The sequence below is a fragment of the Giraffa tippelskirchi genome, chromosome 6, assembly GCF_054371585.1.
Source record: "Giraffa tippelskirchi isolate mGirTip1 chromosome 6, T2T-mGirTip1v1.2.pri, whole genome shotgun sequence".
Lineage (NCBI taxonomy): Eukaryota > Metazoa > Chordata > Mammalia > Artiodactyla > Giraffidae > Giraffa > Giraffa tippelskirchi.
In genome coordinates this window covers 61,035,052-61,062,608 of record NC_137280.1, presented here as the reverse complement: position 1 = coordinate 61,062,608, position 27,557 = coordinate 61,035,052, and the positions used below count along the sequence as shown (strand labels likewise).

Genomic DNA, 27,557 nt, shown 5'->3' with positions numbered 1-27,557 from the left:
CTCCAAACTCTGGCCACACCACTCAGATTTATAATAAAGTGCTTCTATGAAAAGCTAGAGCCGCTCCTGTTTAAAAAAAAACCAAACTATTTTTCAAAATAAAGTCAACAAATATGTTGATGATTTTCACATTACAAAATTGTTATCAATTATTAAAAATAAATACAAAGCTCAAAAGAGTTGATAAGTTACTTCATCCAGAAATGCACAAGACAATCAAACAAGAATCTTAAAAAACTGAAAACCAAAACCCAAAACACTAACATGTGAGTGATCCTTTTACCCTGCAGTCCGGAGAAGAGGAAAATGGGAAAAGTATCAGTTTGGAAGCTCTTCTTATCTACTTAGCATTTAGCTTTGTCATGGAAATTGTACTCATTCAGATATATAGTTCAGGTTGAATGCTTGGGTTACTTGATGGGGTAGGTTGGGTTTTCAGGTATAGGGACAAAGATTTCTTCATCAGATGGTTTACCTGCACAAAAGCATTCTTTTAAAGGACTAAACTGCCGGCGGGGGAGGGGGGGGGTTGCTGTGCAAATTGTGTATGTAGATATACCTTTCCACCTGGCCTTTTTTCCACTCCTATCGCTGGAGGGCATTAAGCAAACCCTCTACTGTAACACAGCATCACTTCCTCCAGGGTCACAAAACATCCTTTGTTGTCCTTGCTTCAGCCTCTCTGAGGGTGTGATGAGAACTGTGAGCAAATGTTTAATCTATTTTTGAAACCATCCTCAAAACTGAAAAAGAAGAGCAAGCCAGGAGGCAGTTACTCAAGCAAAAGCAATCAGTGTTTGCTTTCCTCCAAGGATCTCATTTTTCAGAGTGTCACCTGCATATTTGCAGACGGTTTAAAACACAAGGCTTGCCAGCCATTGTGGTTGCCCCTGTCTCTAGCTGTGGCCTCTTTCATGCTTCACCAACTTTGAGAACTGACAGAGACTTCAAGAGAGCTTCAGTTTCAAAAGCCTCTATCAAGAAAACCCACACAGGAGAAAAAGGAACCCTTCTGCACTGTTGGTGGGAATGTAAATTGGTGCAGCCACTATGGAGAACAGTATGGCGGTGCTGTTGGTGGTGGTGGTCTTGTTGCCAAGTCATGTCCAACTCTTGCAACCCCTTGGACTGTAGCCTGCCAGGCTTTTCTGTCCATCAGATTCCTTAGGCAAGAATGGGTTGCCATTTCCTTCTCCATGGGATCTTCCTGACCCAGAGATCAAATGCATATCTCCTACACTGCAGGCGGATTCTTTACCGATGCACAACCAAGGATTCCCATGGAGAACAGTATGGAAGTTCCTTAAAAAACTGAAATAGTGTTATCATACGATCCTGCAGTCCCACCTGTGGACATATAATATATCTGGAGAAAACCATAATTTAAAAAGATACATGACTCCAATATTCATTGCAGCACTATTTACAGTAGTCAAGACATGGAAGCAACCTAAATGTTCATCAACAAATGAATAAACATGTGGTACATATATATAATGAATATTACTCAGCCATAAAAAAGAATGAAATAATGCCATTTGTGTAACATGGATGGACCTAGAGACTATCATACTAAGTGAAGTAAGTCAGACAGAGAAAGACAAACATCATATAATATCACTTTTATGGGGAATCTTTAAAAAAAAGAGAGAGAGAGATACAAATGAACATATTTACAATACAAAAACATAGAAAACAAACTTACGGTTACCAAAGGAGAAAGCTGGGGTGGTAGGCGAATAAATTAGGAGATTGAGATTAATATATACACACTACTACATATAAAAAAGATAACCAACAACACCTGAAACTAATACAATATTGTAAATCAACTATACTTTGATTTTTAAAAACCTACAAAAGGGACTTCCCTGGTAGTCCAGTGACTCTGAGCTTCCATTGCAGGGGGCATGGGTTCGAACCATGGTTGAGGAACTAAGATCCAGTATGCTTTGCATGGTGTGGCCAAAAATACAGTTACTAAATATCTTTAAACACTATGGATTCTTTACCAGCTGAGCACCAAAGAATTGATGCTTTTGAACTGTGATATTGGAGAAGACTCTTGAGAGTCGCTTGGACTGCAAGGAGATCCAACCAGTCCATCCTAAAGGAGATCAGTCCTGGGTGTTCATTGGAAGGACTGATGTTGAAGCTGAAACTCCAATACTTTGGCCACCTGATGCAAAGAACTGACTCCTTGGAAAAGATCCTGATGCTGGGAAAGATTGAAGGCAGGAGGAGAAGGGGACGACAGAGGATCAGATGGTTAGATGGCATCACTGACTCAATGGACATGAGTCTGAGTAAACTCTGGGAGTTGGTGATGGACAGGGAGGCCTGGCGTGCTGCAGTCCATGGGGTTGCAAACAGTTGGACATGGCTGAGCGACTGAACTGAATTGAATATGGTGGTGATTATATTTCACACAGAAAGAATTTTCAGTGAAGAATATTGAAATGTTTTTGTTCCTGCTTTTCTTACGTGAGGTCCATCTCATATCTCTCATGAACTAATTTACATTTGATATTTAAACTTTAAACTGAGGTATTTAACAGGAGCACATGTCTGGGAAGGCTTCCCCAGTGGCTCAACAGTAAAGAGTCCAGCTGTGATGCAGACACGGGTTTGATCCCTGGGTCAGGAAGATCCCTTGGAGGAAGAAATGACAACCCATTCCAGTATTCTTGCCTAGAGAATCCCATGGACAGAGGAGCCTGGTAGGCTACAGTCCACGGGGTCGCAAAGAATCGGACACAACTAAAGCAGCTGAGCACGTACACACATACACACACACACACACACACACACACACGAGAATCATGATTTGCTGCTCTATTTCATACCAATGCCAAGAAATCCTGCCCCCAACTCTTTGCTCTTTCTTCCTTTTCTCATGCTTCCTTTTTTTTCCCCCTACAATTCTAATGACTTTCAGGCATGACCTGTTCAAAAGCCTTCCTCGTTTAGACCCAAATTTATTCTTGGCCCTAAGACCCTCTCAGATACACTGGAACATGTTGAAATCTAAACATGAGCCAGAAATAAAAATGATTCAAAGATCATTGGTTTTATGCAAGTCCAAGTTGCCCCATTTCTCACTGAAAAGAAAGAAATGTTCCGAGCAAGGTAAGCAAACACATACTATCAGCTCAAACGCATAACTCTCAGTCCATTCCACAGAAGGACAGCCACTGATCTCATGGGCCACATAAAGACCAATTTCTGGTAACAGTTTCTTCATTCTGTTATATAATTATATTTTGTTTATTGATGGTAAGATACCTATATTTTCAGAACCGGAGAAAAAAATGCAAAGAAAGAGAAATCGCTGTTCTTCTACCCTCTTAACTACTACTTCTACTTCTTAAAAACATATACCACTTTAAAATGCAGTGCCATGATTATATTTCTCCCTCAGGTTTATCACATTTCCAGAAACACATGGTTCAAAATGGAGACGAGAATGATCAAGAATGTGTGTGCCCCTGCCGTGGTGCTTGGGGAGCGGATTGTCATTGTGGGAGGTAAGTTTGAATAGAGCATCACGAGGCCGGACATGAACCTGGCATCTTTCATGGAAAAAGGGTCACTGATAGACAGGTGTTATCCTATAAGACAGCCTTTTTAAAAGCACATAACTGAACCACTTTGCTGTACACCTGAAAGTAACACAACATTGTAAGTCAAGTATACCCCACCCAATATAAAATAAAAATTAAATTTAAAAAGTAAGGAAATAAAGTAAAAGCACATCTATCCAGCTAGGGGAGTGTGGACGACTTGACAAAGCTATTTTCTCATCCAGAAGTCTCTCTCTGTCTTTACCTATAAAAAAGGAATGAAATAATGTTATACCTATTTTATAGAGTTGTGATCATAAAATGTGCTAACCTATCTAAACTACTTAGCACTATCCCAGGCTCAAGGCCAAAACTCAAAAAAAAAAAAAAAATTGCTATTGTAAATAAGACTAGCTGCTAAGGGACAATTTCTCTGCAATTGCAGGATGTTACAGTTAAGAGGGCTGGTTTGGAGGGGCTGGGGCAGATAGACCTGGGTTCAAACCCTGACTCTGCTACTAACTGTCTATATGCTCTTAGACAAGTTTTTAATCTCTTTGTGCTTGTGTTTGCTGATCTGTAAAATGGGGGTCCTAAAAGTACCCACCAGATAAGGCTGTTGTGGGGACCCATTTCTGAGTTCCCAAAGCTCCTTCTTGGAATTGTTAAGGCTCTTGAAGGAGCATATGTGAAAGATGAAAAAGCTAAAGAAGCTTAGAGACCACTGGAATCTCTTCTCAATTTAAGAATGACATGAGTGCTGCCTTCACTTTGAGTTAAGATGCAGAGACTTGGGACTTCCCTGGCAGTCCAGTGGTTAAGACCCCACGCTTCCACTGCAGAGGGCACAAGCTCAATCCCTGGTTGGGCAACTAAGATCTCACATACCACGCAGCATGACCAAAAATAAAATTAAAAAAAAAAAGATGCAGAGACTCAAGTCAGATAGATCCAGGTCCAGATACCAGCTTAATGAAACATTCCATGCTTTAGTTCAAAGTACAGCTTCAGGGTTAGGCGATGGCAGAGATCAGACAGGTCCCCGGACTGTCCACCTCCAGTCCCAAATAATCATCGCTGACCTTCTCGATACGCCATTTGGTTTTCAGGTTACACGAGGAGGATCCTTGCTTATGACCCTCAGTCCAACAAATTTGTCAAATGCGCGGACATGAAAGACCGGAGGATGCACCATGGGGCCACAGTGATGGGAAACAAGCTGTATGTGACGGGGGGGCGGCGGCTGACCACGGACTGTAGCATCGAGGACTCGGCCTCCTTCGACTGCTACGACCCTGAGACAGACACCTGGACTTCCCAGGGGCAGCTGCCTCACAAGCTCTTTGACCACGCCTGCCTCACCCTCCAGGGCATCCCCCACCACTCCACCATCCCCTGAGTCCCATGAGAAACTGAGAAGTCATCTGTCCTGGTCAAGATGCTCTGGTTGCAAGAGGCAGAGCCCAGCTCCAAAAAGCTTAACCCTAGAAGGGTGCAGGGGAAGCCAACAAGATAGAAAGTTCCAGAGCCTGGAGGCCTGGGACCAAGTATACTGCTGACAGAACTCTGTCTCTCTGTCTCTCTGTGTCTTTTCTCTCTTTCTCTTTCTGCCTCCCTCCTTCTCTACCTCATCTGTAGGCTTCTTTATCCACACAGTGGGGGAACAATGGCAACTGATAAATCCAGACCCATACTCTCTAGCTTCAGAAAAGAACTTTACCATTATCCATATAACTGCTCCCCCAAAATGATGCTGATTGGCCCTTTTTGAATTCCAAGACTCCCTCTTGAGCCAATGACCATTTCCAGTGACTGTGCTACCATAGTTGGCTTGTCCTGGATCGTGTCTCTACAGGCCAAGGTGGGGTTAACAGTTGCTGCTGACAACCTATCTAAACTGCACATAATGGATAGAAGTAGTTTCCCAGTGCAAGAAATAAATGGTGAGCTGACAAAACCACATCTTTGTCACATCTTTCCAGGACATCCTGGAAATTCAGAATGAGAGAGCAAAAACACCCAGCAGGGTCCCTGGAAGCCCTTCTTCCAGGGGGCATCAGGAACAATGGTCCTTGACTATGTTTCTCTGTGGGCTTCCCACGTGGTTCAGAGGTAAAGGATCCACCTGCCAACGCAGGACACGTGGGTTCGATTCCTGAGTAGGAAAGATCCCCTGGAGGAGAAAATGGCAACCCACTGCAGTATTCTTGCCTGGAGAATCCCGTGGACAGAGGAGCCTGGTATGGTATATATAGTGCATGGGGTCACAAAGAGTCAGATACAACTGAAGCGACTAAACACATCCACACACTATTTCTCTGCATTCTAGGATCTAGTGCATTGGAATGCCAGAAGAGAATGTGAAACTCGGTATCTAGTATTTGCAAAATTATCTGCACTACCACAAAAAAAATAAAGTGTGTTTCTGCTGCCAAGTGATGTTTTTCTCCAGCCTCTGGGGAGCTATAAACCTGCAGAATTTATCAAGATTTTCATTTTGGTAAATGTTATAAGAATTGCTGTCCTAAGGAAAGCCAACAAATTCCTTCAGAGTTTACCACAGTCGTGGCCCTTCCAGCCCCTGCTTGTCTCTCTGACTTCATCTTTTGCTTCCCCTGCTCCCTACAGACATCTCTGCTTCAGTCATCCTTTCCTAGTCCCCCTCCTCTCTCTTGCCACAGGGCCTTTACACTTGTTCTTGCTCCAGCCTAATACACACCACCTCCCTCATCTCTTCACCTAACATAATTTAAACTTATACTTGACACTCCAGATTTAAAAGTCATTGCATCGAGGAGGTCTTCCATGCCCCCCACCACCCCAGCCTGGGTCAACTCTCCTATTAAATGACCCCCCTTGTCTCTGATATGACCCCCTTTGAAACCCTCACCCCATGATAATTTGACACTGTGATAATATCACCATATGATAATTATCATCACCCTATGATGATAACTGGATCATCATCTTCCCCTCTATAGTCTTATATCTGTCCCATTTTCCTCTGCATTCTCAGAGCCAGGGCTGGCTGGGCTCAGCGTCTGCCCCAAGGATTGTAGATCCTCAATAAACATGTGATGAGTGGGTGAAAGAATTAGTAAATGGACACAGAGGCTGCATCAACACCATCTCTGGGATCTCCATCTCAAGCTCAGAGGTAAGTATGCATAGGCACTACTTTAAGCTCCCCCAGGCCCTCTGCTAAGGGAACACTCTGTCTTCCCACTTTCCCTCTCCTTTCCCCTCCTAAATCAAGTTTGGTGACTCTGGGTGGCACAGCCTACTTCAGTCAAGCCTGCAGGCTTTGTCCAGAGGGCCCTATTTGCTTGGAATTAGAAGGGGGCGTCTTGCCATCTATAAACTCCTTCTGTGGCCTCCAACAATCCTTCTGTCAGAGACTTGCTAATGCTTTGACTTTCTTTTCCCTTCGTCTCCATCCAACATTTAATAAGCTGCCAGAGTCTGTGGCTACTCAGAGCTCGTCGAAGTCTCCCTGGGGCACAAAACTATGTAAATTGCCTGCTGGGATTTATAAAGAAAGATGTCCCAGAGCCAAACCCATTAGGACACACATCACAGGGCAGCTCCATGCGTCAAATCAGATGCCTCTGTGACAGGTGCATGCCACACACCTGGGCCTCCTGTGGTCAAGCTCCACATCTGAACTGGGCTGCAAAATGACCCTCAGGACCCGAGGAATCCTTTCCAATCTGCTGAGGATAAACTCAGACCAAAACGAAAGAGAGAGGTTTTGGCACAAAGTGTCCTCAGTCTTGCTGGTTGAGGAGAGAGTCACGGTCCAGAGCTGAGGTCAAAATATATTTAGCCAGGAGCAGTGAAACATTTTAAGTAGAAAAATGTCAACGAGGCTGACTAATCATCTCAACAGGCAGCAAGAGAAGAGGGGGAAATGAAGCAGAGTGAGGGCTAAGCAAGAAAACATCAACAAAAACATCAAACACCCTGTCCCAGCACACACCAGGGAGCAGGAGAGGGACTAGCAGAGAAAATGGCATTGGAGGAAAGAAGGGGAGCAGTAAGTGGGGCGCGGGAGGGGCTGCCAGCTTCCGCACGGAGACATGCCCCCCCGGCAGCCCTGACTCCCAGAGGGTATCTTGTAAGAAGGTCTGCTGTGCTGAAACCACCATCAGGCTCCCCACTGACCAGGAAATGACCAGCAGACACTACATCGGCGGTCCCCTGGCAGAGCTACATGGCCCCAGTGAGAGACAGCTGTTGGCATCCTAGCCCCAACCCATGCAGACCCTTCCTGACTCTCGTCCCCATGAGCAGTGGTGACTCAGAAGGTGAGCCCCTTCCTGGAGGGTCCAGTCTCCCCTCCAGATGGTCTCCTCCTTATAATCCTGCTTCATCCTCCTTTATATCCACTCTGTCTGATGAGGGTTTCCCAGATGGCTCAGTAGTAAAGAATCTGCTTACCAATGCAGGAGACGCAGGAGACGTGGGTTCGATCCCTGGGTGGGAGGGATCCTTGGAGGAGGAAATGGTAATCCACCCCAGTATTCTTGTCTGGAAAATTCCATGGACAGAGGAGCCTGGTGGGCTATAGTCCATGGGGTCACAAAGAGTCGGACACGACTGTGTGACTGAGCATGAGCACATTCTCTGTCTGATGAACAAAAGCAAGCCCCAAATATCCACATTTTAAAACCAAGTACCCCCGGAGGCTGTTTACCTTTGCTGCCTATAATAAAATTCTCTAACACCCTGACTAGGACGATAACTGGCTTTACTCAAACGTGTTCTCAATACGTCTGACACCACCCTCTCCACACAGCTCCGACACACCCCCGTGCCTTTCCACAGGCTACTGCTTCTGCTCCAATGCCTTCCCCAGCCCTACCTACTGAACTCTTACTTGGCCTTTGCCTCCTCCATGGAACCCTTTCCAACTTTTCTACCCACCTCCCCCTCTCCCTTTATTCCAGCTCTTTCGTGTTATAGTACCATAGAGATCTGGAATGAAACCAGAAGGGGTGCTCTTCATGGAGGCGAAGACAGAGTCTCAGTGCCCTATAAACCCCTGGGCCAAGTTCAATCACTACTTGGCACAAAGACGACGCTGAAGTGCTTATGGAATGAGTGAGTGCCTGCACAAACGAACAGGCCCTAAACCCCACTGGGGTGTTCAAGCTGCTGTGGGTGAGAACTAGGGCTTAATTATCAGATACATTAAGTCTCAGAGACATTACTTTGCCAACAAAAGTCCATCTAGTCAAGGCTATGGTTTTTCCAGTGGTCATGTATGGATGTGAGAGTTGGACGGTGAAGAAAGCTGAGCACCGAAGAATTGATGCTTTTGAGCTATGGTGTTGGAGAAGACTCTTGAGAGTCCCTTGGACTGCAAGGAGATCTAATCAATCCATCCTAAAGGAGATCAGTCCTGAGTGTTCATTGGAAGGACTGATGTTGAAGCAGAAACTCCAATACTTTGGCCACCTCATGTGAAGAGTTGACTCATTGGAAAAGATCCTAATGCTGGGTAAGATTGGGGGCAGGAGTAGAAGGGGACGACAGAGGATGAGATGGTTGGATGGCATCACTGACTCGATGGACATGGATTTGGGTAAACTCCGGGAGTTGGTGATGGACAGGGAGGCCTGGCGTGCTGCAATTCATGGGGTAGCAAAGAGTCAGACATGACTGAGCGACTGAACTGAACTGAACTGGGCTTTAAGTCAGGAATGAACCCCAATGATGCCTAAGTTTTAAAAATTATTATTGCAGACCAACCTGAGAACAATGAAAAACACAGACTAGAGCAGTATGAAATATGATGGGGAAGAAAATGACATTGATTTTTAACCCCAGGAACACTATTCAAAATGGCACAGCTGATGGCCTTCAGGTGATCCAGGTCCCCAGAACTCCACATGCCCTCCTGGATCATTTTTCAGAGAATTTACCCTTTCCCCTCACCCAATCCAGTCATCTGGACTTGGACAGCATTGAGTCCTTCCCCAGCCCCAGGGACCCCAATGACCTTCCCTTACCAACAATTATTTATTTGTGGAAGCAGGCTCAGAAATGTGGGAGCAGGAGAGACCTGGGCCTGGATTCAGGGTCTGTCACTCCCTGGCAGTGCAACTTCTTACAAGTTACTTTACTTCTCTGAGCCTCAGTTTCCACATCTGGAAAATGGGTGGACTTTTACCTACCTGAGGGATTGTTTGGAGAACGACAAGGCAGATGATGGCCATTAAGAGACACAGTACAGTGTCTGACACCGAGTGGACAATGGACACAGTCAAGTTCCCTTCTCTTCCTCTGCATTAGGTATTTCTCTCTGTCTTCTTCACTAGCCAGTCTGCACGTCCCCCATGAAAAACTTCACTCAGTACCCACTTGGACCAAGGAGAAGCAATTGACACAAATAATCCTCAACAGCCCCTCCCCTCTGGCTGCCACAGTTTCTCACACCTGAGAACCCATTTCCTGCCTCTTGCTCACTGATCCTCCTTCGAGAGCACTGCTCTCTTCTCCATTCATTTACTTATAAGCTGTTATGCATTCAACTAGTACTGAGCAGAAACCCCTACATGCCAGGCACAGTGGTAAGGAGGTGAATGAGGTTCCTGCTGTCACAGACCAATGGAGTTTTCCCAACTGCATGTGCTCCAACCTGGGAAAAGAGTGTGGGAATGAGGGCAAGGCTCTGATACCTCCTTTAGGACTCAGCTCAGACACTGTGTTGGCTCCCATGGGTTCCCAAGGCTGCCATAACAAACTCTACCAACTTAGCAGCTTCTAACAACAGAAATTTGTTCTCCCATGTTCTGAAGGCTGGAAATCCAAAATGAAGATATCGGCAGGGCTGGGCTCCCTCTGAAGGCTCTAAGGAAGAATTTTGCCTCATCTCTTCCAGCTTCTAGGGGCTTCTGGAAAACACTGGCATTGCTTGGCTGGCAGCCGCATTGCTCCAATCTCTGCCTCCATCATCACACAACCTTCTCTGCATGTCGTCCTCCATCTCTTATTGGACTTGGGGCTTTACTCTAACTAGTATGATCCCAACTTGAAACTTACCTTATTACGTCTGCAAAGACCCTATTTCCAACCAAGGTCCCATTCTGAGGTTCCAAGTTGACATGAATTTGGGGAGGAGGCATTATCTATCCCACTGTAGACAACATCTCCCCCAAGAAGGCATCCTGATGACCCGCACCATCCTCGGTCTCAGGCTGGGCCATCACGACAGACTCCTCCTCATCTTCCCTTTTCATCAGGGGCATCTCATGGGTGGAGACCATGTCTGAGAAGGTACTCAGTGAATGTGTATTGAACTGAACTAAACCATTTCACTGGAGAAGGAAATGGCAATGCACTCCAGTATTCTTGCCTGGAGAATCCCATGGACAGAGGAGCCTGGTGGGCCACAGTCCATGGGGTCAAAGAGTTGGACACGACTGAGTGACTAAACCACCACCAAACCATTTCACAGGGACTAGCAACTCTTTAATGGACTCTACAGTCAATGTATACAAGATATAGCTTTCAAGCAGCTTCCCAAAATCCCAAGGTGAGCAACGTTTGCCAAATGCCTATCAAGAAGAAGTTAGGGTCCATGAGGAGAAGCCCAGGATCAGGCGTGAGAAACGATCTAAGAGAACCCATCTGTTAGCACAATGTCACCACCATGTCCAACTCTCGGTCTAGCCAACATAAGCCTTTGGGGTGACTTCGTGAGAGGCTGCATGTTAACGCAGAAGCCAATGCTGAGGGGGCTGGAAGGAGGGGTCTGGTTGCTGAAATGTCAGCTGTCACGCAATCTTATAGGAATTCTAATCTCCTGTTCAAACACCACGTCATTCTCTTTGTGCAGGGAGTTTGGGTTTTGTTTTCCCTAAAGATGTCCACGAGTCTCTTTTCCTCTTCATTTTACTTGTTTGATTTAATTAGGATCCCAGGGTCTGCAGTCCAGAAATCCCCAGTGATGCTCCCAGAATAAGTTGGTGGTCCAGAAAATGGTGATTTGAGGACAGAGATTCAAGAATCCCAAGTGTTTGTAAGTTAGGGAGATGCAAGCACAAGAGCCTGGTCCTATTCAAAATTGGAGGCTGTTTCTGCAAGTTCCTCAAAAGACCCTCTGGCTCTCCTCGTGTTCAGAGACCAGAGGCCACCCCAGGTCAACTGCAAAATCAAAACCCTCTGAGATGGCCTGGAAGTGAGGCAACGTGGAGACATCTATACTCAAGATAAGACTGAGGAGAAAATAGTAGAATTCATTAGTGGAGCTTCTGAGACACTTATCTTTTGTGAAGTGTTGGAGAAGAAAACAGAATTAATCCCCACTTTGGCTATAGATGTGTTTGACTTAATTTATCTGCAGGGCAAAACTAAGAATGCTACTGGGTTTGAGAGGGCCCAGATCATTCTCCACTTGAGACTGAGACCACCAGGGTCTGTGCACACAGGTGTAACAATTGCTTTTTAGTTGAAAAGTTGTGTCCAGCTCTTTTGAGATCCCATGGACTGTAGCCTGCCAGGCTCCTCTGTCCATGAGATTATTCAGGGAAGAATACTAGAGTGGGTTACCACTTCCTTCTCCCGGGGATCTTCCCAGACCAGGGATCAAACCCACATCTCCTGCATTAGCAGGCAGATTCTTTACCTGTTGAGCCATCAGGGAAGCCAGTATAACAATTGGCCTTCAGAAAATGTTTGCTGAGTGAAGTAATCCATGAACGACAATGACTAACATTTACTGCCCCCTTACTAAGCACTGTACCCACATTACCTGGCTCAGGTATCACAAGACTCTTCCAGATTCTCCTCAGCACCTTCCTGTAACCCTATATAAAATATTTTCTGGAATTTCACTGGCAGTCCAGTGGTTAAGACTCTTTACTTCCAAGGCAAGGGATAAGGGTTCCATCCCTGGTCAGGGAACTAAGATCCTGCATGCTGTAAAGCCAAAAAAAAGAAAAAAATCAATTGTCTAAAATAAAATACAGCCTCTACCCCATCCACTGCATTATTCTTTCTCACCCCTTTGTCTTTCTTTCATACCCTTAATCATAACTGTTTATTATTTAATTTGCTTTCCTGACTTTATTTAGCTGATGCCCTCACCCAAATGGAAGTCCCATGAGGACAGTTACTGGGTTGCCTTGGCCACATCTGTCTCCTTGGTTCCTGACACAGAGAAGGTAACCAACACAGGTTTACTTTCTCAACCCCTCCAGGGGAGGGCTGCAGGAAGACTGCTCTGCAGGCAGCCAGGGGAAGGATGGAGGAATCCAGAGAGTTTAGACGTGCTGCTATTCCCATCCCACAATGAGCTACAGCTGTTAATAGAGCAGCAAGGACTTAGGAAATAAGGTAACAGAATCCACAGGGAGCTGGACACTAACTGATGCACAAAGGGGAGGAGGTGGGGAGCAAGGAAGAGAGAGAGCACGGAGTTGCTAGCTTGACTGACTCTCAGGATGACTGTGCCATCAGCAGAGAAGTGCAGGACAAAGGCACAGGGAGGTTCGCCTTGGGACCGCTAGCCAGGAGGTGAGAGGCCAGAGACAGGAACTGAGGCTTCCCATGTCCAGAGCAGTGTCCTCTGTACCCCAGGATTGCCACAGCCCCATGGATCTGTAATCATGCCTACAGTCTGTCTGTCTGGGGCTTCCCAGGTGGTGCAGTGGTAAAGAGTCTGCCTGCCAATACAGGAGATGAAAGAGACGCGGGCTCAATCCTGGGTTGGGAAGATCCCCTGTAGAAGGAATTGGCAACCCACTCCAGTATTCTTGCCTGGAGAAGCCCATGGACAGAGGAGCCTGGTGGGCTACAGTGCAGGGGGTCACAAAGAGTCAGACACGACTGAAGTGACTGACCACATAGTCTGTCTCCCCCACTAGATCTTAGGCACCCATCTTTCAGAACCCCCTTTTGAGACTCTCCAGTCACCACTGAAAACATCTCTAACAGTGGTTTGTGTGGTTGACCTTTTGCATCTGCAGAGGAGGCTATATGGCAGTTTCTGAGTGGATGAGAGCATAGATGGAGTTAAAGCGCCTGGCTTTGTGGCTCTGTGAAAATTAATCAACCTCTCTGTTTCTCAGTTTCCTCCTCTCATAGAGTTTTTGTGAGGATTAACTGAATTAATATACATAAGTGCTATCTGTGGGTTGACTGTTAATATCATTTCTGCTATTAAATATGATGCATTACAAAGAGTCATCCGTAGCTATGTGGCCTTGAGGACATCTCTTAACCTCTCTGAGCATCAGGGTCCCCTGTGGTAAAATGGAGATGATGATGCTATCTCACTGTAGTGTGTTGAATCATGGCCCCAAAACATAAAACCTTATTTGGAAAAAAAAAGATCTTTGCAAATGCAGTTATATAAAGGATCTCAGGATGAGATAATCCCGGATTAACTATGCAGATCATAAATCAAATGGCAAGTGTCCTTTAAGAGAAAGGGTGAGGGAGATTTGAGGCACAGAGGCAAAGATGAAGGCAGAGACTGGAGTTACACAGCCCACAAGCCATGGAATGCCTGAAGCCATCAGAAACCGGAAGAGGCAAGGAAGAGTCCTTCCTCATCTAAAGCCTCTAGAAGGGGAGCAACCCTGCCAATATCTTGATTTTGGACTTCTGGACTCCAGAACTTGAGATAATACATTTCTATTGTTTCAGACCATGGGACTGTTATAGCACCCACAGAAAAGCAGTATCTCCTTCATAGGATTCCTGCAAGAATTAGAAGAGATAACATCCATAAGGGCTTCCCTGGTGGCGCTAGTGGTAAAGAATCTGCCTGCCAATGCAGGATATGCTGGTTCGATCACTGGGTAGGGAAGATCCCCTGGAGAAGGAAATGGTAACCCACTCCAGTATTCTTGCCTGGAGAATCAGACAGAGGAAGCCTGGTGGGCTACAGTCCATGGGGTTGCAAAAGAGTTGAACAGGACTTAGCGACTAAACAGCAACAACATTTTTATAATTTACCTCCCTTCTCTGGACCTTTGTCCCCCCACCTGTAAGATCAGAATTTAAATGCAATAAAGGTGTCCAAGTTTTTGCTGCCTTCTGCCAGCTCCTTCACCCTTCAGCTCCCTCACATGGCAAGATGGGACCATATTATAATAATTCCTTTTCTCTTTCTTTCTACCTCTGCCCATCATCTCAAAGATCCATGATGGGCGATGTCTCCAGTGAATGGTCTTCATATCTCTATATCCATCATGGAGGATGGTGAGCACTTGCCCTTATCCCCATCTTCAAACTGGAGGTGATGATGAGATCACAGAATCCTGAGCAGTCACCCTCCAGATCTTCCAGTCTGAAAGAAGACCCTGGGCAAGCTACTCAACCCCACTAAGACATGACTGCCCAAATTATATTTTAGGAATGATAATATCCTCCTCCTTCTCAGGGCTTGATGAGAAGGAAGCACTTAAGGTGACCATATAAATGTTGAAAGCAAAAATAGTAACCACGAATGGTGGAGGTAGTAACACATAGAGAAGTAAAAATATGCAGTGACATTAAGAATGTCAATGCCATTTGAAATTTAAATGTACAGTGACACTGTAAATGACGATGATAGCAGAAAGAACGGGAGGAAGGAGATGATGATGCTTCATGGGTGTACTGGATGGGAATCTTTCACCAGACTATGCAAAGGGGCTCCCTAACGACTCTTCCTGGCTCCATTCTCTCCTCTTGTCACTCTTGCCCTGCCACCAGGAGTCAGGATTGGAGCGACACTCCTAGCAGAAGTGGGGGAACAATAGATCCATTTATCTTTCAAAAAAATAAATCTGGCCTGCGAGCTACGGAGTCGCGAGGGACTATGGAGAGCAGCGACGAGGAAGCCATGGACAAGCGCCGCGTCCACCTACGACCTGATACCCTTGCCGATCCCGCCCTCATCTCGCTGCACATTCTGCCCTGCGAGGTCCGGGTTAACCCGCCCACCTCCGCGGGGCGCTTCTTCGGCCCAGCCCTCCACCAGGGTCCCGACGCACTGGAAGCGTTGTTTCGGGGCCGCAGTCTATGTGGTGAGGAGGTGGTGCTGCTGCCCGGCTTCGTGGGATACGTGATGACAGAAAAGAAGGCAGAGGTGTTGGGGAAGCAGGATGACCACGAGCGAGAGAAGCAGGAACTGGTGGAAACCCCGGAGGCACTGGAGCGGGACGGGACTTCGACCCCTTGATCCGGACTTCAACCGCTTGATCGGAGCCACAGCCAGTTTCAGCAGCTTCACCCTGTGGGGCCTGGCATCTATCCTTGGTCCGATGCCAAAGTGCGGGGGCCCTAACCTGGCCCAGCCTCGCTGCAGCGATTCATGCACAGGTACCCGAAGACTGAGAACCAGAGCTTGAAACTGAAAGCCACCGATCCCTTCACCCCAATAAACCCCTTCTTCAGTGTGGAGCCAGAGTTCCTCAGGCAATAAAGGAGCTCTTCACAGAAAAATCAGTCAATCAATCTGACCGGATCACTCCCTTTCTTCAATCTCTTGCATAGTTAGGAAGAAAGTCAAACTCCATTTCCATACCCGTAAGGTCCTTTGTATGTGTAAGAATAAAGAGCCTCTACTTGTTTAGGTAACAAATAACATGATAGCAGAGGGCCCACCCAAGAGGTACTCAGCCAATGCTAATTTCCTTGATGCCCCGACACTCCTATTCTCTTCAACAGGGCAGAAAGAGAACTCTTTTATTTGCCTATTAACAAACAATGTTTAGCTATTAGCTGCAGTTGACTAAATAGGTATCAGATTGTTGGCCACTGCTTCCCCATCCTATGGCCTATGGAGACACAGTGACCTGCTCTTTCACTCTTAAGGGCTCAGTCCCAGCGAATGTGGTCAAAGTCTTAGATTCTCAAGAAATTTTCAAGGAAATATTTTTGCCCTCAAAATTGCTTCCATCTTTTCACCTAGAATGTTGATTTATTTTATTATTCAGTGACTGAAAATTCATGAAATTTTGTGGTTAGAGTAAAAATATCACACACAGTTCCATATGTCCATGCAGTGGGGCTGAGAAAATCTGACAATGAAAACCACCATTTCTTCCACTAGAGTTTAAGGGCCTCCAGTCTCTCTCTCTCTCTCTCTTTTTTTTTTTTTTGCTTATAATACTTATCCCCTTAATCAGCAACATTGCTTTAAAAAATTATAATTAGTTACAAGACTCTATAAATAAGGATAATGGTCAAAGCATTGTATTTTCTTAAATTAGTTTCAAAATTCAAATTCTCAAATGCAAATGTAATATTTTGGAGTCATGGAGCTAAAAAGGGGCCTGTGAAACCAGTTGTTCCAAATCAGACAGGCAACATGGAGAAATGGAAACAATGGTGGGTCCCATGAGGGCACAGGACTTCAGGTAGATCACTTAACAAAAAAGTTCTGCCCTGTAAAATGGATGAATCTCATCTGCTCAACACTCCTGAGAAGACTGTGATATTAAGTAGAAAAGCTGACCATGCTCTAGTGGCCAGGGATCAAGACTCTCCCACACTCTTCATCTCTCTAGTCTCAAGGCCCGTTTGGCCTGGGGAAGCAAGAGTAAAGAGTTAATTAAAGAAAGTCACTGAACAGATGTGTGTAAGCAGTATCCAGATCAAGAAACAGGATATGATAGTACCCTAGAAGGCCCCTACTCACCTCCTTCCAATCATTAGATCTCTGGGGGCAACCACTATCCTGACTTCCAACACCTCATATTAGTTGGACCTGTTTATGATGTTCGTGTACGTGGAACTAGACAGTTGAACTCTTTGGCATGGCTTCTGCTCAACACTAAGTATGTGAAATTCACTCACATAGTTATGTGTTGTTATAATTTGTTTATACTTGTTCCCTATAGTGTTCAACTACATGACAATATCACATTCATGTATCTGTTTTACTCTTGATGAGCATTTGGGGCTATTATGGACATTTGTGTGCATACCTTTTGGCAAACATATGTGTGCCTATCTGTTGAGTGTATATCTAGGAATGAAATCACTGGGTCACGGGGTGTATATAAGTTCAGCTTTAGCAATACAGCCAATTAGTTTCCCAATTATTGTATTCACACCAATCTCTCCCCCATCAGCAGTGTGTGAGAGTTCCAGTTGCTCCACATCTCAACAGTTGATATTGTCTGTCTTTAATTTTAGCCGTTTTGGTGGGTTGGAAGTGGCATCATATTGCAGAATGATATTTTTAAGGTATAAACTGGATTATCTTACTCCACCAATAGTTTCGCTTTGCATGCAGAATAAAACCTAACTCTTCAGCTTGACCCATAAGGCCTTGGCTACCTCTGACTTTCTCATTGACCTCTCCCTCTACTCACTATTCCTCCACTCCACCAGGTTCTTTCTAGTCTTCAGATATGCCATGGCCATTCCCATCTCAGGTTCTTTGTATATTCTGTTTCTTCTGTCTAGAATGTTTTCTTTCAAATCAAACCATGAATGACTCTGCCTGGCTCATTCATACATTCAACAAATATTATGGAGTGATTATCAGATTCCTTGTCAAATGTCACATCCCTCCAAGGATCCTACCCTGATCACCATCAAGTGAGTCAAGATTACTCCACACCACGACCATCACCCCACGTTCACTCTCTAGACCATTATAGCTAAGTCACTTCAGTCGTGTCCGACTCTTTGTAACCCTATAGACCATAGCCTGCCAGGATCCTCTGTCCATGTGATTTTCCAGGCAAGAATACTGGTATGGGTTGCCATGCCCTCCTCCAGGGCATCTTCCCTACCCAGGGATTGAACCTGTGATTCTTATGTCTCCTGCATTGGGAGGCAAGTTCTTTACTACTAGCACCACCTGGGACCTTATCTTGCTTCATTTTCCTCAAAGCACTTATCACTACCTCCCATTTCCTGTTTTAAGATTTTGGCCTTATCACACGAGAATATAAACTAAGAGCAGATACAGTCAGTGTATCTTCAACTAGAACAATGTACACAGTAGGTATACAATAAATATTTATTGGATGAATAGAGAATAAAAGGGAAGGAATTCAGATAGCCTTCTCAAGGATAACAGAATACTAAAGCTAATGGAGTCTCTCCTATGTTTTTCTGTCTTGCTTCCCACCATCATCCCACTTGACTGACAAAAAGGAAGCTCAGAAAGATAAAGTGAATTGGCCAAGTCAGCAGCAAAAATGGGGCTTGAATCCAAATTCATGATTTCAAGTTCTAATACACTATTCTGCCTATAAAAACAGGGGACAAAGTTTGATCCTATTTGAATGAGTCTCTAATTGTTGAATGCTGGACATTAGGAACTGGTTCAACCTGGAGATGTCCTCTCTCGTACCATAAAGTTAGACAACACATCAAGAGAATATAACACGGGAATCACCTCTGGTTTTTCCCCAAATCATCTATGTCCTTGGTTCAGAGGAAGAGGATAATATTGGGAGGATAAATGTAGATGAGGGTAGCTCAGAGTCTCCCATTCTCTCAAGAAAGGAACATACACCATCTTGGCAGGAGCAATTTTACTGGGCTCCAAGGGCCTGAGATCTACCAGGAGATCATGCCCTACCAGGTGAGGGCCCTGTCTCACACGCTTAGTTTGGGTGAGAATCAGTGTGTACTACAATGTGATCTTCCATGGCCAGTTGCATAATTGGATATGTAATCAGTACCTTCAAGAACTTAAGCCAAAAACACTCCTGACACCACTTCAATCTTGCTGAATCACCTCCAAACCCCATGACTGGATGATTCACTGGTCTCCTCTGGGATCATGACTATCAGGTGCTGACCCAGAAATGAGAACTAAAGTCATAAGGAGAAAGATCTACTAGCTGGAACTCTGGTTTTTCCAGTGCTTCAACCTACTACTCCCTGAATCTCCAAGCAGTGATGGAGACTATGTTGGTCTCATCCTTATAATCTCAATAAGTAGAAAAAGATAACCAGAGACCAAGTAGATAGGATAGGGAGCTAACATTTGGGAAAAAGTCAACTTGGGATGATAAAAAATATACAAATCAACAACCTTCTATCACAATTCCAAAATCCAAAAATCTCTGAAAACCTAAGTGTTTTGTTTTGTTGCTTCTTTATTTTGTATATTTGCAGCAAATTCATTTGGCAGCAAATCATGACATCAAAAACTGACCTGAGACTATTTTTAGGGGCTGAATCTGTACTGTGTTCCAATGCCTGTGTTCATGATTGATTGATCCAGGGGTTGACAATTGACCCAAGTAGGGTACAGCAGAAAGTCTTCAAAGATGGAAACCATCTATTCCTTTCCTCCTGTGAATTTGCGACTCCTCACATCCAGAGAAGTCTATTTTCACCTATGCTTGAATCTGGGTTGATCTTAGTGAATTTTTTGACCAAAGGTTATGGCAGAAGTGATGCTATCTGACATCAAAGGCTAGGTCAGAAGAAGCTTTGCAGCTTCGATCTTAGTCCTTTGGAACATTTGCTCTTGGAACTCCACTGCTACACTGTAGGGATATCAAGCAGCCCCATAAAGAGGCTCACATGGGGAGAAAGTGAGGTCTCCCCATCGATGGGCTGACTGAGCTCCCAGCTGACAACCAGGAACCACCTACTAGCCATGTGAATGCACCATCTTGGAAGTGGATCTTTCAGCAGCACCAGCTGTTGCTGCATGAGCTACACATCTGAGCCCTGCCCAAATTCCTGACCTGTAAATCATAAGATGAAACAAAATTATTGTCTGAAGTCACTATGTTTTGGGATAATTTGTTGTTCAGCAACAGATCACTCAAACATGAAGCTAACCATAGTCTCTCTCTCTCTCCCAAGAATTTGAAATTTCAGTTGAGGTTAAACAGATATTGGAAGTTTTAGGAGCTGAGTCTCATTAAAAGCAACCCTTGGTGTGCATTAGAATCACATGGAAAAACTGTATGAAATGTATAAAGTTCTAGGCTACCACCCTTCCCCCAAATTTCTAGTCAGATTAGGTAGAACTTAGGAATATTTTCAGCAAACATTTTAAGCAAGCATCCCAGCTGATTCTGATATCATGGACTAAAAGTATGATTTGGATGAACAACTTAGAGAACCAGCACACACACACATCCACTTAGACTTTCCCTCCCCCTATGTCCCCAGATTGGCCTTGACTTGAGCCCCTAACAATCCAGTGTTAGTTATTTGTAGCCTAAAAATGGGTTGGATCTCAAGGTCATGGGTATTGACAAAAGCCTGTGTCAATTAAAAAAAAAAAAAAACCTCAGTAGAGGAGATGATGGTGCTTGAATCCTCATTAACCCACAGTTCTCTCTAAATTGAATTTGAAGACTTAATCATCTTCCTAATTTTAGAATCCTAAAATATCTATGATTGTGAGATTAAAGGCCTCTTTAAACTGTAATGTGAAATGCTTTATATTTTTCTTTTCTCCAAAAGGCAGATCTCATCAGCCACCTTGGGGATTCTTCTGGGTTATATCACAGACAACAGGGTTCTCTCAGTAAGACAGGCCGGCTGTGACGGGCATTATCTGCAGACAGAATTTTCAAAGGGCTGGTCAGTGTGCGTGAACTCTGGCTGAGGCAATTGCTTTGGGGAAAGATTTTCTTTGAGGAGTTCAGATAGGAGAGACGATTTACAGGCAGTGGACTCCCACAGTCCTGCTCTAGTCAGACACGAATCGGGTCAAGGTCTGTGTGTTCTTTCCTGCTTGAAGGTTTATTTGGAAACAAGAAAAAGAGAGAAAAAAAAATCTCTGTAAGTTAAATTTGTGGACTGTTCACCTTTTCCCACAGCCAGTCCAAAGAGGCAAATACTATGTAAAGGACATTTGATAAGTCTCAAAGTGACAAGCCTGGAGTTTTCAAATGTGGGGTCAATGTTAGCAAACTTGGAAAGCAGGTGACATTTACTTCAGCAACCTTCTCCCAACTCTGTGTTTGGTATTACCTCTCCCTGCTTTATCCTCTGTCTTCATATTGCCCTCTGTTCCTCAGCTGTTCCCCACACTTAGGTTCCCCACCTAGAAGTAACTTCTTTAGGAAGTAACTGAAGCTCCAGCAGTGTCTTCCTCTCTGTTCTTCCATCAGCCCACCTCCTCTATCAAAACATAACTTCCCCATATCCATGCCCTCTAGACCCTCCCCATGCCTCACCAATCTGACAATTCATCCTTTTGGCAGCTCTAATAGAAGAGAATTTTTATTATTATCCTTCACATTTTGGTTTTGCAATTTATAGGGACCTCAAAGAAGCAATCCCTTGGGAGTAAACTAGTAGTTAAAGCTTCAGGCTCACTGCAGTGAGGTGATAGGGTGGCATGTATACACTGTTGATACTATACATAAAGTGGTTAACCCGTGAGAGCCTGCTATATAGCAGAGGGAACTCCACTCAATGCTCTGTGGTGACCTAAATGGGAAGGAAATCCAAAAAAAGAGGGAATGTATGTAAACATAGAGCTGATTCACTTTGCTGTCAGCAGAAACTAACACAACATTGTAAAGCAACCATACTCCAATAAAAATGAATCAAAAAGAAGATATGGTACAATATAGAAGATATAAACACACAAACACAGTGGAATACCACTCAGCAATTAAAAAGAAGGGAATTTTGCCATGTGCAGCACCATGGAAGGACTTGGAGGGTATTATGCTGAGGGAAACAAGTCAGACAGAGAAGGACAAATACTTCTCTTTGTATGACTTCACTTATCTGTGAAATCTAGGAAATACAACAAACTAGTGAGTCTAACAAAAAAGAAGCAGACTCACAGATATAGAGAACCAACTAGCGGTTACCAATAGGGAGAGGAGAGGGAGAAGGGGAAAGATAGGAGTAGGGGAATAAGAGGTACAAATAATTAGGTATAAAATAAGCTACAAGGATACATTGTATAACACAGGGACTGTAGCCAGTATTTTATAATAACTATAAATGGAGTGTAACCTTTAAAATTTGGAATCATTACATTATATGCCTATAACATATAACATTTACAACAACTATATATGTGTCAATTAAAAAAAAAAAAGGCTTTGAAGGGAAAAAAAGGCAATGTATGATCCTTTCTCTGTACTAAGCCAGCTCAGAGGCTCAGGGAGTTGCAGGGTCCTGGGTACTGAAGCAAGGAGAGTTCATTTTTAATGAGGATGTTACTGAATATGTCCAGATTTTTGGAGTAAAAATGACCTTTCCTGTAACTTAGAATCTATTTATTCTTCCCTATGCAAATTAACAAAACTTCTTTTTTTAATCTGGGAAATAAAACCCACTCAAAAATTAAATTTAAAGAAATGGAAACCTGAGACTCATCCTCCCAAGGTTCTACTGGCTGATTCCATGGCCTGTTTTTGTGGGTGGTTTACATTCAAGACACGTCACCACCCTCAGCCCTGCTTAGCATGGAGGAAAGGGGACACTGATCAGTTCCTCTGACCAAAGCTAATTTTCTAACTTGTCTACCTTAGACCCCAAGATTTCCTCCATGACTCTCTTTTCACATTAAAATTAAAAAAAAAAATCTAGACAAGAAATCAGACCTGACTTCTAACCCAGGTTCTGCCGCTCACTATGGGGTTTTGAACTTAACAGAAAAATGAAGAATCCAAAACTTGGAAATTCTCTTCACCTTAAAATATCTAGGATTCCAAGACTGAAGGTCTCTGTTTAAAATACGAATTAATTCCCTGAAAAGACAGACACATTCATTGTCTATTACTTACTGCCTCTTATGGGTTTCCCTGGTGGCTCATACGGTAAAGAATCCGCCTACAGTGCAGGAGACCCAGTTCAATCCCTGGGTCAGGAAGATCCCCTGAAGAAGGGATTAGCTACCCACTCCAGTATTCTGGCCTGGAGAATTCCACAGGCCAAGGAGCCTATAGAACAGCTAATATTTGCCCATTTTACTGCTATGGAACCCAAAGTTAAGCAATGAGCCCAAGGACATATGGTTATATAGCAAAGACTGGAGCCAGACAATCGGACACCAAAGACCATGATCTAACCAGTATATAAAGCAAACTTATCTTAGTCCAGTCTCCCATAAATAAAAGCGTGTTACTGCTCAGTGTATCAAGACGGATAAAGCTAAAGGGGATTTGAGCTATGATCCAGGCTGTTGACAGATCCAGAGATCACTCTCTGACAGCAGCTCGGAGTGACAGAGGGGTGAATGTTTTTGGAGTGACAGTCCTGTCCCCAAAGCTTTTCAGGCCCCCAAACAAAACCTTCTCTGTGTCCCTGATGTTCTTAAAAAGCACAGCAGACCAATTTCAACCATCCCGGACAAATGGCGGCCACCATTCCCCAGCCTGTGGAACAGCACCCTGACCCTCCCTTGGAAAATGCTTCTGGCACTTTCCTGAGATGGGAAACTGGAATGAAAAGGAGGCAGGGAGGAGAGGTGAGGAGTGGAAAAAACAAAACAAAAACTAGTGTCCACGTCTGTAAAACGCAGAGAGAAGCTGGACGAACGAGAGAACGTATTTCCACAAATGGAACCAAAACACGTTTCACAAACTCTCTCGGCCTGAAGAAGGATTAGCTGCTAAAGGCCACGACTGCGGGTACCACTCTGTTTACAAAGCTACTCCTCGGCCCTGCATGGAGACGTGACTTTCTGTGTCCTCACTGAAGGGCTGGTTATCTGGTTACCTGAGCTGCATCAACCCAAACAATTCTCAGAGCCTCCAGGACAGGAGTCAAGGAAAAAGGCCTGGAGCCAGGCTGTTGACACAGGTTCACTGTCAGCTGAGCTACGTGTGTCTTCAAGAGTTTTCTGTATGCTTCAGAAAAGTCAATGTCATGAAAGATTAAAAAAAAAAAAAGCTGAGGAACTGCTCCTGATTAGAGGAGATAAAAGAGGCATGACAGCTACATGCAATGAATGATCCTCCAATGCATTTTGGACCAGAGCAGGGGGAGGGATGGATATTACCATAAAGGATATAATTGGGCCAACTGACATTTGAATATGGAGTGTGTGTTAGCTAACAGTGTTTTACCCTAAAGTTAAATCTGATAAGGCCAAATACTGTTAAAAAAAAATTTTTTTTGACCCACAACTTGTAGCCACTTGCCCAGGAAACCAATCCCTTATCTACAATAAACAGCCCAGGTAGCAGCCTGTTATAAGTCAGACTTGCAGAAAGCCAGATTGCTTTCTCTAGTGACAATGCAGGAAGCTAAGCAATCATTCAGTAACAATTGGTCCCAAATGGCCAGGACTTGATTAATAAGGGACAACTTTCCTAATGCTTGTTCCTGCTCCCAGCTTAGGATCAACTAGAGAAATTCAATCATGCACCCATAACCAATCACATGGATCCCCCACTTCTAATTAGCCCACCTCCAGCATCCCCTTGCCAACAGCCTCCAATCAGGGTAAACTTGAAGCCTTCCTTTGCTGCCGCTGCTAAGTCGCTTCAGTCGTGTCCGACTCTGTGCGACCCCATAGACGGCAGCCCACCAGGCTCCGCCATCCCTGGGATTCTCCAGGCAAGAATACTGGAGTGGGTTGCCATTTCCTTCTCCAGTGCATGAAAGGGAAAAGTGAAAGTGAAGTCGCTCAGTCGTCCGACTCTTAGCAACCCCATGGACTGTAGCCTACCAGGCTCCTCCGTCCATGGGATTTTCCAGGCAAGAGTACTGGAGTGGGGTGCCATTGCCTTCTCCGGAAGCCTTCCTTTATCCCCACTATAAAGCTTTCCCACTCCTCTGCCTGCCTTTGCACCTCTGCCAAAATTCAAGTGATGTTAACCAACTCGCTTGCTATAGTAAACTCAGCATAAATAGCCTTTGATTTTTTCTTTTTTTTTCTTTTATTTTATTTTTTATTTTTTTTAATTTATTTATTTTTTTAATAAATTTATTTATTTTAGTTGGGGGCTAATTACTTTACAATATTGTAATAGTTTTTGCCATACATTGACATGAATCAGCCATGAGTTTACATGTGTTCCCCTTCCTGGACCCCCTACCCACCTCCCTCCCCATCCCATCCCTCTGGGTCATCCCATTGCCCCGGCCCTGAGCCTTTGTCTCATGCATCGAACATGGAATGGTGTTCTGTTTCACATATGATAATATACATGTTTCAATGCTATTCTCCCAGAACGTCCCACCCTCACCTTCTCCCTCAGAGTCCATAAAATTGTTCTATGCATCTGTGTCTCTTATTCTGTCTCGCATATAGGGTTATCGTTACCATCTTTCAAATTCCATATATATGCATTAGTATACTGTATTGGTGTTTTTCTTTCTGGCTTACTTCACTCTGTATAATGGGCTCCAGTTTCATCCATCTCAGTAGAACCGATTCAAATGTATTTTTTTTAATGGCTGAGTAATATTCCATTGTGTATATGTACCACAGCTTCCTTATCCATTCGTCTGATGATGGACATCTAGGTTGCTTCCATGTCCTGGCTATTGTAAACAGTGCTGCGATGAACATTGGGGTACACGCGTCTCTTTCAGTTCTGGTTTCTTCGGCCTTTGATTTTTTCATTTGGTGGGTCTTGGTTTATTCCCACAGTTCTGCAATTACATGAGAGAATGTCCTTATTCATGGGAAATATCAATGAAGAGTTTAGGACTAAAAGGTTTTCTGAATGAATCAGAAAAATTCATATACATCTAAAGAGAGAGGGAGTGATAAAGCAAATGTGGTTGCAAATTAACAATTAGTGAATCTGGATGAATGGTGAGAAAGTTCTTTGTAATCTCCTTGCAACTCTTTTCTAAGTTTGTAATTATCTCCAAATAAAAGAATTCTTTTGAAGTATCCCCAGCTAATTGCTTATACTGAGCAGACAGACCACACCTGTTCAATAGATGATGGACTTGCAAAACCACAAAGGCAGAAGCCAGAGGCTCTCTTGACCCCGCCCCTGAAGAGCAATCCCATCATCCCCACACCCATACTTTCCTAACCCTCTCTAGCAGTTATCTGTTTGGATCGCTGGCTGCGTGGAAAACCAGAGTGATCTTGGAGTCTCTTCTTCCCTGGGCCATGGGGCACAGAAGCAGCAAGATATTCTTTTCATTGTTAGCCTGGGCCTCGTGATGCCAATGGCTTGTGAAGTAAGGATTGCAAGGATGTTCAGAGATTGGCCATCAGTTTCTTAAAGTTAAACTGAGTTCTTGGAACTGGCTGAACTTAACTATTACATTCCAAAGCTGCTGTAGATGACTGTTTCCTCATCTTGCCTTCTTCCTCTTCTTTCTTGCAACATATTAGGGCCCCCTCTTCTTTGTTAGGGCCTCCCTGGTGGCTCAGATGGTAAAAAGGATCTGCCTGCAATGCAGGAGACCTGGGTTCCATCCCTGGATCCGGAAGATCCCCCGGAGGAGGGCATAGCAACCCATTCCAGTATTCTTGCTTAGAGACTCCTATGGACAGAGGAGCCTGGTGGGCTACAGTCCAGAGGGTCGCATTCTTATCCCTTCACCCAGTGGTTCCTAAACTTGACTACCAGTGGAACCATCTGAGGAGTTTTAAAACATACTGATGCTAGGTCCTGTGTCCCAGACATTCTTATTCAATTGTTCCAAGATGCAATCTGGGGTTTAGGGGTTTTGTTGTGTTTCTTTTGATTTTTTAAGTTCCCTTGAAGATTCTAATATCTCATCCAAGATTGAGAACCACTACCTTCGTGTGCTGTCAAATACATCTACAAAGCTCTTCTCTCCCAGACTTCCCATCCTTCTGATTACTCTGGGGTGATTTCTGGTCATTTCCTCAGGCCTCACTGAAGCCCCGACATAGGTGGAACTTCCCTGAAGTGGTTAGAATTCATTTGGTCTTTCTTTGAAAATCTTTCCGCAACAGTGAATTAAAGAAAGTTGAGACACACGAAAACCTGCTCTGGTCAATAACAATCAAAAGGAACCATCGTCATTTCCTATAAATAAACTCACCCCAGCATATATTTACAGGACAAAAGCCCCAGCAGCGGAATAGCACACAGCACACGTCCCCTTGTGACTGCACAAACTGCTACAAAGCAGAAACAACAGACTGTCCGT

At 44.3% G+C, this 27,557-nt stretch overlaps 1 protein-coding gene, 1 long non-coding RNA gene and 1 pseudogene across 3 annotated transcripts in view; 2 read left to right on the top strand and 1 right to left on the bottom strand.

Moving 5' to 3' along the window:
- The window catches only part of KLHL38 (kelch like family member 38), a 10,661-nt gene extending 4,663 nt beyond the window's left edge, over positions 1–5,998 (top strand). The window contains exons 3-4 of one of the 2 annotated variants that reach the window (XR_014056316.1): positions 2,016–3,527; positions 4,673–5,998. Coding sequence is in view for 1 of the 2 variants with exons in the window: in XM_081498943.1 (XP_081355069.1) it covers positions 3,422–3,527; positions 4,673–4,962 (396 nt within the window). In the remaining variant the exon portion in view is untranslated. The remainder of the gene's footprint in view (positions 1–2,015; positions 3,528–4,672) is intronic. The other variant, XM_081498943.1, reaches the window with a different exon arrangement.
- Positions 1,408–27,557, bottom strand: LOC145509693 (uncharacterized). The gene is made up of 5 exons (XR_014056317.1): positions 27,450–27,557; positions 25,798–26,066; positions 12,322–12,488; positions 9,743–9,928; positions 1,408–3,828 (listed from the first exon to the last, which is right to left on the bottom strand). It is a non-coding gene; the product is annotated as an uncharacterized LOC145509693 (long non-coding RNA).
- Positions 15,379–15,896, top strand: LOC145509692 (ribonuclease H2 subunit C-like; annotated as a pseudogene).